Source organism: Canis aureus, chromosome 16 (genome assembly GCF_053574225.1).
Source record: "Canis aureus isolate CA01 chromosome 16, VMU_Caureus_v.1.0, whole genome shotgun sequence".
NCBI classification, from domain to species: domain Eukaryota; kingdom Metazoa; phylum Chordata; class Mammalia; order Carnivora; family Canidae; genus Canis; species Canis aureus.
This window is the reverse complement of record NC_135626.1, coordinates 12,816,786-12,828,618: the sequence shown is the minus strand read 5'-3', so window position 1 is coordinate 12,828,618 and position 11,833 is coordinate 12,816,786. Positions and strand designations below refer to the sequence as shown.

Sequence of the window (11,833 nt, the reverse complement as noted above, 5' to 3'; positions counted from 1 at the left end):
CCTCAGCTTCCCTCCCACCCCCCTCAGGCACCCCTCTGCTCCCCTTCCCCGCTCCCTCTTTCTTCCTCCTCCCTCCCCAACCCCCCCCACCCCGCGCCTCCCTCCTACCCCCTCTCCTGCTCCCCACTTCGTCACCCAGTCCTCCACCACACTTCCCCAGGGCAGTGTGGTCTACTGCATTAGCAGGCTGTGGGGCCCCGTCAAGCCCAAAAGTGGGGGTGACCTCGTGGCAGGGAGGGGCCTGGCTCCCTGGGAGAGGCGGGCAGGGCCTCAGGAGGAGGCTGGGGAGAGGCCAGCTGCGGCCCTGGTAGTCTGCTGCCTGAGGGAGTGGAATCCAGGCTCCATGGCCACTCCTGGGCTCCCACCCCCAGAAGCCTTTGTGGCCCCTGAAATGGACAAGCCGAGAATACAGACCACACCTCAGTGTGGGGAAGATGCTTTATTAAAACCCTCCTTGCCACAGGAAGAAATCATCCTGGGGCGATTTCTTCTCTGGATTTGGGGTGTCAGGCTCCTCACATGCACCATCCAGCTGGGACCACGAAGCACTTGGGGAAGATGCCGATGCGGCCGTCACAGTGGCCCTCCAGCCACGCCGGGTCCACTACATGCAAGGGAACATCAGGGCCCCTCAGAGCATAGCAACTGTCATACACTCATAGAAGCCCTGGGCCCAGCAGCCCACTGACCTGCACACAGGACGTCCACCATGTCCCCCTGCCGCAAGTCTAGGTCCTCAGGCCCCTGGGCACAGTAGTTGTGCTGGGCCACCGCCTGGTACAGGACTGGCCGGCTGCCTGCTGCCTGTGGCAGGAAGAGGGGGCAGGCTGCAGGGCCGGCAGGGCAGAGACAGGCCCAGGCCCCCACCCCATAGATCCACACCCACAGCTCCAAGTCTCACCCGGCACTGCAGCTGCAGTCCCCTGGGGCTGGCCGCTGTGTCTCGCCAGGCCCCCTGCAGTGCTTCCTCCCCGGGGAGGGCGACCCAGCGTGCCTCATGGCTAGGATCCCGGTAACTGCAAAGAGACCCCCCCAGAGTGGGCGAGGGGGCAGGGCTGCTTCAGGCAGGTGCTGATCTCTGACCTCTGCGGTCCCCATGAACCTGTCATCTGCTCACCTGAGCTGCCCATGCTGGGCCTGCAGAGGGAGAGCCTGGCTCAGCAGGGTCCGCAGGTGGGGCAGGCCAGCTCCCCAGGGGACCTTCAGGGCCAGGGTGAAGGCACACTGCACGGTGACCGTCACCAAGGACTCAGGGCCGCCTGTAGCCACCACCTGGGATGAAGCAGAAAGGCAGCGGTCAGCCTGGCTCAGTCCAGCCTGGAGCTGCTCGCTGGGGGCCCAGCTGGGATGGCCTTGGAGCAGAGGGGTGGGGGCTGCAGGCCAGTGAGGCTCCACAACTTGGGTCCCCAGGGCCGTCTGAGGGACAGGGCAGCAACGTGAAGGCCAGTGCCTCTTACCCCGGTGCCGGAGGGGTCCTCAGAGGGGCTGGGCTCTGGCCTCCCTGCCGCCGGTGGGCCTGTGGGGTGACAGAGCAGGGACTCAGTTGCCCACTCCCCATGTGGAACATGCTGAAGCAGAGGAGCTCCTGCACCACAGACCCACAGCTTCCTCCCTCTGGGGCCTAAGCACCCCCGGAGGCCTGCCTGGGACCCCTCCACCCAGCGCTCCTGCTGACCACCCGCGGCTCAGGACGTCCTCACCTGGAGGAATGTGTTTGCCAACTTGCTCCATGCAGGGCTTCTGTAGGAAGAGCCACAGGCTGGTGAGGGGGTCAGGGAGGGAGGAGGAGGGCCGGGAGAGGGGGCCTGGGGGGGGGCCTGGGGGGGCAGTTTTCCCAGCAGACCCAGTGGTGAGGTTTACTGCCACTGACCCCGCTGACCAGCAGGAAGCCATAAATACAACCCACATGGAGGTGTATTCAGGGCATGAACCAGGTCCCCACAGGCTGGAGACCACACACATGTTCCTCACATCAGCAGGGTCGACCCCATCACCCACCCCAACCCCACCCCAACCCCCACCCTGACCCCACCCGACCCCGACCCCACCACCAAGCACTATGAGATGGAGGCTCAAGCTGGGGGGCCCAGGCCAGGGGCCAACTGGACTGCACCTGTGTTGGACGTGCTGGGGAGACACCCCAGAGGGGCCTCGGGAGTCAGGCCATCCTGACTCAGACTCTGACCTCAGGTGGGGTAATGAAGTGTTTGTACCAGCTGCTTATAGCACCTCAGAAGTCGTCAGGAAGGCCGAAGCCTAAGACACCATCCATGAACCCCATAAACATAGCCTTCATGCCTTGCAGGGATTCAGCGAAGCCCAGGGAACAGGGCCTTTGAGGGCAGGTGTGTTCACCCGCAGTTAACAGAGCATCAACGACAGTGAAGAGACTGTTTTCTTACTGAGTCGTTGGGTAAACCATGTGTTAAGTCCAATCACTCTCCGTGCAGGGGAGACCCCCTCTCCTGGCGCAGGCCATGGGCAGTGGCCACACACACCTCTCGGTCCAGGAGGGAAGGCTGGGTGACAAGGCCATGGCTGAATGGCCTGAGACCAAAGGCACAGATGCCCAGGCTGCAGGCCAGCCACTCCCCAGGCCTGGGGTGGGGTGAGGTACCCCAGACTCCTGTCTGTGCCACAGGGACATCAGCATGCTCCCAGCTCAGCCACCTGGGCTGGCCCCAGCCGTATCTCTGGCTGGACAGGGGAGGCCAAAGGTCTGTCCCCAGCAGGCAGTGAGGCCACCTGCCCTGTCCTGAGACCCAGGCTGTGGCTGCTGGTCCCCATGCTCAGTCTGGGGGGTGTCCCCCAGCACTAGGGCCCCTGTCCCCCTGACCCAGGCGCACTCACCTGCTCATCGTAGATGACTGGCGCACAGTGGTCAGCCTGCGCCACCCGTCCAGAGCCAGCCTCTGTCCCTACACCAGGGAGCACACCGGGACTGCCAGAGACGGCAGTTCCACAGAGGCCTGTGTCTCCAGCCCTGCGGGATGGGGGGAGCCCTGTTCCTCCCCAACACCACCGGCTCAGGCCACTTCCCTGCCTGAGAGGAGCCCCGAGTGTGGACATGAGGGGCAGCACAGGGTGCAGCACAGAGTGGGCCCCTGCTCTATGTCCCCCCACCCTCTGCAGACTTGAGCCCCACCCCCTCTCCGGGTTGGACGGCCCCTGCTGTGAGGAGGCCGGAGGGGTGAGCATGTCAGCCCACAACCCAGTCAGCGCCCTCCCTGGGTAGGGCCCTGAGCTTCGGGGCAACCAGCAGTGTCAGCTCCCCGCCGGTGCCCCCTGCGGCTCCTCATGGACTGGGCCTCTGGATAACAGGGACATGGGGAGGGTGGACAGAGGCTGGACACCTGTCCCCGGCCTCAAGGGCTCTGGCCACATCTAGTCTGCAGGGGCTGTGACAGTCCTGGCCTCTGGCCTCCGGGGCCACAGGGGAAGCAAGAGGCGGAGGTGAGACGCTCCTAACTACCGTGGGGCAGGTCCAGGTCTGGCTGCATCCTTTGTGTCCCAAACCTGTAGGCCCAGAATGCTGTCCTGTCCCAGAATGCAGGTCCCCGGGGAAGGCCCAGCACCCCCAGGTAAGGCTGCATGATGTTCAGGCTCTCACACACAAGAGGCCTGCCACTCCCATCCTCACATCAGTGACCATCGGGAACCCCCAAAGAGAAAGGCCTCAAGCGCTCAGGTCTGTACAGTGACAGGGGCACTTGGGGGCTGGCTGGAGGGTGCCCCACTCACCTGGCGCTGCTGAGGCCGGGAGCTCTGGAGATGGTCATCAGGGATGGCAGAGGATACCACCTGGGGAGGGACAGCACGGGCATAGCTGTGCCGGGGGCCCCAGCCCCAACCCCCCAGGGGGAGTCTCCCACAGCCAACCCAAGGCTGCCAGACCACCACGGTGGGGGCCAGGACGGTGGGAAGAACACGTCTGACGAAGGACAACATGTGCAGATGGTTTCAGCCTCCTTTTTATACAAGTTTTGAAATATCTTTATTTCTCAGATGCCTGGTATTGTGAGAAGCAGACTCTGAATTGATTCATTAATGCAGCTCGGAGTCACCTGGCCCCAGCCAGCAGAGGTCATGAAGACGAGGTGTGTGGGGCATGTAGCCTCACCAGCCATGTACATGGTGGCACACAGCACACTGGCCCGCGGGGACCTCGGGGGGCTGGGGCTAATCCAGGGCCACCAGCTTGAAACCCAGGCGAACTTCCCTTTGTGTACACAGGTCCCTGTATCCCACCCCTGCCCCCAGGGCTGTGATTCTGGTGACGCTGCCTGGCCAGCTGACCTCAGCCCTACCTGCGATCCCACTCTCTGGGGCAGAGATGCAGGGAGACACAGAAACACAGAGACTCAGGGAGGTGCTGAGGCCAGAAGGGTGTGGCTGGGGGGGCAGCACCACTTAGGTGCCCCTCTGCAGCCAGCTTCTGCTGGGTTCTGCCTGCTGCTTCTAAGAACCCAGGATCTGAAGCCCACATGGAGACCCTGCCCCCGACTCAGAAGTTCAGGCATGTCTGCGGCCTAGGGATGGCCCTGTGCCCACTGTCCACCCACCCACCGAAGGCTCCCTAACAACAAGGACCCTTTGAGCTCACCCCCCTGGCTGCTGCTGACCCCTGAGCACCCGGGGTTACCTTGGCCTTGCCCAGGAAATCCACGGGTTCCAGGTGCTCCACATGCCGCCTGTGAGGCCGAAAGACCTCACCCCTGGGGACCTGCCGCAGCTGCAGGGTAGCCTGTTTCTGGAGGGGGTCCGGCCAATGCAGACCTGAGTATTTGACAGGGCTGTGGCCTCAGGGACCCCCCACCCACTTCTCACACCCTGAGAGACTTCCCCAGCCCCCACAGCTGGGCACAGGAGCACCTCCCTCTAGAGACTTCTTCAGCTCATACAGTTGGTCTGGGGGCGCTGGGACAGATAGGAGCCCTGGACGTGCCCTAAGGGGGCCTGGCCTGCTCTCCTCACCTGCACTTGGGCCAGGGCAGCATGCAGGTCTTCCCCGGCCCCCTCTGGCCCCTTGCAGAGGGCTTCCTCTAGGCTGCCAGCGGCCTCAGCCCACAGTCCCAGCGCGCACTGTGCCGCCCCCACGTTGAAGAGCACCTGGGAGGGGACGAGAGGTCACAGCCCTCTCCCTCGCTCGCTCTTCTGCTCCTGCCCCCCTGGTCTCACCCGGATCGGCTTCAGGCCCCCCGCCCCCGCCCCTGATTCCACCCCAGACCCCGCCCCAAGCCCCGCCCCAGACCCACCCCTGGCCCCACTCCCGCGCCCACCGCCTTCACCGCCTCTCCTGGCCCCGCCTCCAGCCCCGCCCTCCCCCGGCAAAGACCCCGCGGCCTCCCTGGGGGCCCGCCTTGCCGCGGAGCCGCGGGCCCGGGGACGGGCATCCGGCCTGTCAGCAGGTGCGGGGCTCTGCCGGGCCGACCTCGGTCTCCAGACCCGCAGCCGGAGAGGTAGGTTCTCTGCTCCGAGCATCAGGGGTAGGTTGGGAGCTCCGGGAGCGTCCTGTCCGCCTCCGCCCCCTTCTGCGCCACCGACCGCGCGGTCCTGCCCGGTGCAGGAGTCCGCGCTGCTGTCGCAGGAGCCCCGCTCGGGCCTGTCCCCTTCCTCACCCGCCCCCGCCCCCGCCCCCGCGTGAGAAGACGTTCTGACAGACAGGTAGGGTCGGGTTCCGGCTGTGGCCGGAAGGACACCAGGACACGCTGAGTTGCCTGGTGCTCCAGGAGGCCCCGCAGACACCCGCACCCCCCCACAGCCGCTGTGAGGGTAGCAGGTGCTTGCCCAGCTCGACTTTGTCAACAGAACCAACCGGTTCTTCCGCGCGCTGCGGTCTCTGTGGCCTGCCTAGCAACGCACACTCCCAGGGCCAGCTGGCCACCCTGGAGATTCTGCGGGGGGTGGTCACTGCCAGGCCAACTGCCCACGCCCAGCCCTCTGGCGGTGGGTGCCGTGGGCTAGGGAACCCAGGTGCCTGCAGACCCCACCTGATAGGACTTTCCGCCATCTGTTTATTGAAGCACAGGTCCTCTGGAGAAGGCTCCTAGGCAGCACTGCTGGGAGTGCTGGGGGTGTCCTCTCCATTCCCCTCCCTTGGCGTCAGCAGCCTGGACAGCCCAAGGTGGGGGCGCTCCCTGCCTGTCCCCTGCCAGGGGCCCATGGTCAAGCCATGCTTCTTCCTGACCCCATCTGCCACTCCCTGCTGCCTCTCTGACCCTCCCTGGCCCTCCTTCTGGCAGTCTCCCAACTCTCCGTCCCTAAGCTTCCCCGGGGTGGGACCGTGGCCCGTAGGGGCAGTGGGGCACCACCTTTGGAGGCCAGCTTCCTGTGCAAGTCTGTGCAAGCTCACCTCCCAGGTCTTCAGCTTGAAGCGCAGGCCCAGCTGCGTGTAGTCGATGGCCGCATTACCCCTCAGCTGCGCCAGGGCCAGCCGGAAGTCAGACAGGGCCTCCTGGAACCTGTGGGCAGTGGGGGAACAGGGGGCGGGGCTCTGAGGCCATTGGGGAAGGGCCCAAGCCCTGTCCCAGCCTCCCTCACCCAGCTCCAGGACACCTGCTAGGGGCCGTGGTGGCCACCCAGGTCCTAGCACATGGTGGGCATTCAAGTCTCTACCATTGGATCAAGGGATCAATATGCAGATATGGCTGTGGGGTTACAGAGGGCACCGGGCGGCCTGGGGTGTGAGGTGAAGCTAGCTCTGATCCAGCTCTGCCTTCTGGAAGGCTCGCTGCCCTTCCTGGGGCCCCTGTCTGCCCAACCGTGGCTGCATAGAGTGCCCTGAGCATTTCCCTCCTGCTTCTCGGGACCCATGTCCCCTGGGGGCCTCCCTCTGCACAGACCTGCTGGAAGGAAGCTCCTCAGCCTCCCCTAGGCAGGCCCCTGGCTCCATGAGAGGAGGAGGCTGCCCCCAGAGTCGGCCTGCCTGGCATGGGGCCATCTGTGGGGCTCATCCAGGGGCTAGGTGAGGGAGTGGGAAGATGAGCCTATCCTGCAGAATGGTTCCTTCTCTGGGAAGGACCACGGGAGAAAGAACCCTGGTGAGTATTGAGGACCCCAACCAGCTCCATGTCCTGGGACACACCATTCCTGCAGCCCTGTTTCGGGGTCCACATCTGCAGAATGAGTATGATCACACCATCCCTGCTACAGTAACAATGTGGTGAGGAGCAGAGGAGGGGATGTCCGTGAAAGCGCTCCATGAACCTCGGCAGAGATGAGGCTCACCATGCGGCTCTGCCCTGCATCTTCTGCAGCAGGAGCACTGTACCCTGCCCATACTTCCCCGGGGCTATACAGGAGAGGGTTGGCAAGGGGGGGTGACCCACAGGGAGAGCACGGGGGGAGTACAAGAATGGACTGTGCAGAGAGAAAGGGGCGTCAGAGAAGAAACAAGGCATCCCTGTGCTCACCTCTCCAGCTGGAAGTTGGCCACACCTCGCTGGAAGAAGCCAACAGCCATGCATGTGTCCTTGGTCACTGCTTGGTCAAATGCCTGAGGACGAAAATGCCCAAGGATCACCCTTGTGTCACAGACAGTCCAGGCAGATGGCCAGCAACAGGGGGCCGAGGCATTCCACCGGCCCTCGAGCCGGCCACACATCCAGGGGTCTCCAGAGCTGGTATCTGTGTGCATGCGTCCCTAGTCAGGTGCCCTGAGCTCCTGAGGTCGAAGAGCCCAGTGAGGTGTCATCATAAACCACTCTGTTTACCATGAGGACGATGGGAAACAACAGAAGGAAGTGCTCCAGCACGGTCACCAGTCACCCCGGGGCTCCAACTTATGCGACATTCTCGTCTTTTTAAACTCCTATTTTTTTTTAAGATTTTATTTATTTATTCATGAGAGACAGAGAGAGGCAGAGACACAGGCAGAGAAGCAGGCTCCATGCAGGACTCGAACCCGGGAATCCAGGATCATGCCCCAGCCAAAGGCAGGCGCTCAACCACTGAGCCACTTGGGCATCCCTAAACTCCTATTTCTGATAGTTCGTACAGAATGACACACTTGTTATCTTTTTTTAAAAAAGATCTTATTTAGGGGGGTCCCTGGGTGGCTCAGCGGTTTAGTGCCTGCCTTTGGCCCAGGGCTTGATCCTGGAGTCCCAGGATCAAGTCCTGTGTCAGGCTCCCTGCAGAGAGCCTGCTTTGCTCCTCTGCAGGGAGCCGGATGTAGGACTCCATCCCAGGACCCCAGGGTCACCCCAGGACCCAGGTGTCCCACACTTGTTATCTTTTTGAATTAGAAAGACAGGCCCTTGGGTGGCTCAGGCGGTAAAGCATATACCTTCAGGTCCGGTCATGACCCAGGGTCCTGAGGTCCAGCCGCACATTGGGCTCCCTGCTCAGCGGGGAGCCTGCTTCTCCCCTCCCTCTGCCTGCAACTCCCTCTACTTGTGCTCTCTCTCTGCCAAATAAATAAATAAAGTCTTTTTTAAAAACCTGAAACTCGGGCAGCCCAGGTCACTCAGCAGTTTAACGCCGCCTTCAGCCCAGGGCCTGATCCTGGAGACCCAGGATTGAGTCCCCTGTCGGGCTCCCTGCATGGAGCCTGCTTCTCCCTCTGCCTGTGTCTCTGCCTTTCTCTCTAATAAATAAATAAATAAAAATCTTAAAAAAAAAAAACCCTGAAATTGTTACTGAGAATTGTAGACTCATATGCAAAGGTAAGAAGCAACAGGGGATCCCTTATACCCATTGCCCAGTCTCCCTCTCACTCCCACATGAAGTTGTGCAAGATATTCACACTGATGCTCTCCTATAACATCTAATTCTCTTTTCATTTGTGTCATTTTTCAGGTAACTGCCACTGATCGTCTTGAAAACTGCTGGATCCTGGTTCTTTCTGTCAGAGAGGTTTGGGGACGGGAACGATGAGTGGGGTGCTGCTGGATTTTTGTACGTACCCCTGAATACGCATCACTTGAAAGAATACAAAGCATTCAGAGGGCAGAGAGCAGCTCTGTGCTGCCCCCTCAGCAGACGAGCTGTGCATGTGTACCTGTGTGCACTCCTGAGCTCTTGGTTCTTTTGGGGAACAGATTGGGGAAAAGATGAGTACTTAGATCTGGGGTGTGGGTACCAACAAGACAGCATCTGCGCATCGCCATAGGTGTCTGATGAAGTTCCTGCTCCAAGCCCTACACCTTGAGGGGCAGGCAGGCCCCTTCCAAGCAGGATCCAGCCTCCAGCCTATTTCCGGGTATGTTAGGACACCAAGCACCTGAGCCAGTATCACCCCAGCCCTTCCTGGTGACTGGAGAATCTGGCACGTGGTCATTACCACGTGGAGATGATGGGGGAGGCCGCCCCCCATCGTGGCCCTGAGTTCAGGTGGGATCCCCCACCACACAGCTCCCACCTGCCATAGCTGTTCACTGAGGCAGAACAGTGGGGGACATCCCCCAGATGACCGTCAGTTAGAAGGGCGGGGACGCCGGGCTCACCCCGGCAGCTGGGTCCCCAGGGCCAGAGAACAGCCTCCCACAGGTGGGGTCCCCGCGGCCACCCTGGGTGCGCGGCTGTCGGGGACCCTGCTCACCCGTAGCGCGGCCTCCGGGTCCCCGGCCAGCAGGTGCACACAGCCCAAGTTGAAGCACATCTTGGCGGGCGGGTCCGGGTCGCCCGAGAAGAGGCGCAGGGCGCAGCCCCAGTCCCCACGGGCCACCGCCTGCACGCCCCGGTGCCAGTCGTGCACCAGGTCCCCTAGCGAGGGCATGGCGCTGTGACGGCTGCCGGCCTGTGCTTCCAGGCTGGAACGGGGCGGGCAAGTGGGTGCCGTGCGGCGTCCGGCGGGACTGGGGGCCAAAGGCCGCGGAGCAGGGGCTCCAGGGTCCGGAGAGGCGCGGCGGAGTGGGCGCCGGGAGCCGTGGCCCGTGCAGTCGGTGAGCCTGCGCAGGTGCGCCACGCCCCCGGTTGCCCTCGGGGCCCCAGGCGGCCCCTGGTGTCCCCGCGGCCCCGCCCCCTCTACATCCGGCCCCGCCCCTTCCCTCCAATCGGTCGCCCCCAGCCCGACTTCCGCCCTCAGCTCCCAGCGTTCGCGTTTCCCCGCCGGTAGCGCCCCCGGCCGGGTGGGTCTCAGTGCGCCGGGGAAAGCCGTCCGGGATCGCTGCGGCCGCGGCCGGGCCAGGGTTCCGGGCGGACCCCGCGGGCTCAGGTGAGCGACGCCGGGCGCGGGCCCAGGAGGGCCGGGGTCAGGGTTGGGGTCCTCGCCCAGCGGCCCGCGGGGACAGCAGAGACCCAGCGTGGGAGGGGTCCCCGAATCCAACCCCCGGGACGGCGGGTCGTGGGGAGGTGCCGGTGACACTCGTGGGGACCGTCCGCCCCGTGTCCCTGTCACCTGCCTCGTCGCCCTCTCCCTCAGTAGGGACCCACCTGTCCTGACCCACACCCCCTCGGGAACAGGGCCCCACCAGCCCCTGCCCCGCCCCGCCCCGTCCCCTCTCTGGGACAGGGACCCACCCGCCGCGCCCCTGTGGCAGGCCGGAGCACCCTGTGCCCTGTGGGCTTCCGTGACCCCCAGGAACTCCTTCACCTAGAAAGTAGAAGCCCCCCCCCCAAGACAGAGGCACCTGTGGACCTGGAGGTGGCACCTGCCCCCCACCAGGAGCCGCCCTGGAAGTCTGCAGGGGCTGCAGGGGCCCCTGCCTTCTCAGCACATGTCCCTACTGATGCCCCGTAGGCGTCTGGTTGGCTGTCACGCTCTTAGCCACGTGGGTCGGGGTTCTCCGGGGAAACCAGGCCCAGGGCAGAGGGGGAGCCTGACAGCGAGCAGCTGTGGGGCCTGGAGGAACCTGCAGGGGCGCAGAACTCAGGCTGTTCGTGAGTCTGGGAGCCAGGTCTGTCCTCCCAAGGCCTTCTGGGGACTGGATGAGGCCTACCAGGTTAGGGACGGTCATCTGCCTCAGGACAAGACTACCGTCCCGACTGTCAGTCTCCTAGAAAATGCTTTCTGGGCACTTGGGGGCTCCAGCGACCTGGACTATGGTCTGGAATTCCAGTCCCAACTTGCGTTCCCTCGCCCCTCCGTGCCCCTGCACCAGGTGCTCTTGCCTCTCTCTAGTGGTTGACCCACTAGGTGGCACCATGGCTTTGCTGGGTTGACACATAGGATGAGCCATCTCCGCAGCTGGGCCCAGAAATGCTCCCACGGACATGCTCTGTCCTTTCTCCACTGAGCAAGCCTCCTGGCCCCATGGTGCAGGGGGTACTCGGGTCCTGGATGGCTCGGCTCTTGCTCAAGACCTGACTCACCTTCCACGTTGGTGTCCTCCTTCCCAGGATGGGCCTATGAGTCCTGTGACCTGGGAGCCACGGCTCCTCCCTGTGTGACCTGAGGGGAAGAGGGCTGAGTCCTGACTTGGCAGACCTGGAGGCCCCCCAGGAAGCTCCCTCAGCGAACGTCCATGGGCCTGGGCCCCTGAGGACCTGCTTCCTCACCTTTGGGCCTGGGTTTCCTGACCCATTAGCCTGGAAGATGGTACCCACAGCGTGATCCTGTCCCTCCCACCTGCGCGGACATCCCTCCCACTCTCATTTTCCTACCTTCCCTGCAGGGCCTGTCCTGCGGCCCACCAAGGTCCCACCTGGGGCTCCTCAAAGCTGACAGCTGCAGCACCCACACCCCGCCCTCATCCTTGCATCTCATGCCTCCTGACACCCCATCACCCACCCACACCTCCAGTCCCGTTCCCTTCATCTGGGCTGCAGGAGTGTGGCCGAGGTGCCCAGTCTCACCCTGAACCCCAGCCTCAGATAGGGGTCCACTCGCTCCTTCCTCCTGTGCCTTAGCCCAGTCCAGGACCTGACTACTGGCTTCCAGAGGAAATGGAAG

General features: G+C 63.4%; 2 protein-coding genes across 24 annotated transcripts in view; one reads left to right on the top strand and one right to left on the bottom strand.

The window, feature by feature from the left end:
* Window positions 1-407: 407 nt before the first annotated feature.
* NOXA1 (NADPH oxidase activator 1) lies at window positions 408-9,960 on the bottom strand. 5 transcript variants are annotated; one of them, XM_077851583.1, is made up of 14 exons: window positions 9,542-9,957; window positions 7,413-7,495; window positions 6,353-6,461; window positions 4,975-5,109; window positions 4,643-4,750; window positions 3,742-3,801; window positions 3,473-3,516; window positions 2,851-2,983; window positions 1,701-1,740; window positions 1,458-1,516; window positions 1,118-1,272; window positions 902-1,016; window positions 690-804; window positions 408-604 (listed from the first exon to the last, which is right to left on the bottom strand). In XM_077851583.1, exons 1-14 carry the CDS (start codon window positions 9,716-9,718, stop codon window positions 516-518), a joined length of 1,422 nt encoding a protein of 473 aa, XP_077707709.1. In that variant the 5' UTR covers window positions 9,719-9,957; the 3' UTR covers window positions 408-515. The 5 variants fall into 5 exon arrangements, with proteins under 5 accessions (XP_077707709.1, XP_077707711.1, XP_077707710.1 ...); XM_077851585.1 differs by having other exon boundaries at window positions 2,851-2,941; XM_077851584.1 differs by lacking the exon at window positions 3,473-3,516 and having other exon boundaries at window positions 4,643-4,776; window positions 9,542-9,960.
* EXD3 (exonuclease 3'-5' domain containing 3) overlaps window positions 5,293-11,833 on the top strand; it is an 80,886-nt gene continuing 74,345 nt past the window's right edge. For 5 of the 19 annotated variants that reach the window (XM_077851564.1, XM_077851563.1, XM_077851569.1 and 2 more), the window contains exons 1-2: window positions 5,303-5,459; window positions 8,800-8,898. In XM_077851564.1, coding sequence (XP_077707690.1) covers window positions 8,874-8,898 — 25 coding nt within the window. In that variant the 5' untranslated portion in view covers window positions 5,303-5,459; window positions 8,800-8,873. Of the gene's footprint in view, window positions 5,460-5,711; window positions 5,974-8,799; window positions 8,899-9,112; window positions 9,203-9,901; window positions 10,157-11,280; window positions 11,480-11,833 lie in introns of those variants that run through there. The other 14 variants (XM_077851573.1, XM_077851577.1, XM_077851574.1 and 11 more) reach the window with 9 other exon arrangements.

What these genes read in the sequence shown, in the direction of transcription:
- NOXA1 (XM_077851583.1), bottom strand. Translation starts at nt 9,718, where the DNA reads ATGCCCTCGCTAGGGGACCTGGTGCACGACTGGCACCGGGGCGTGCAG. An exon ending in CCCGGCCTCAGCAGCGCCAG is followed by an intron (nt 3,517 to 3,741) that starts GTGAGTGGGGCA and finishes CTGGGCCTACAG; the next exon opens with GTTTGGGACACAAAGGATGC. An exon ending in TGGCAAACACATTCCTCCAG is followed by an intron (nt 1,517 to 1,700) that starts GTGAGGACGTCC and finishes GTCACCCCACAG; the next exon opens with GCCCACCGGCGGCAGGGAGG.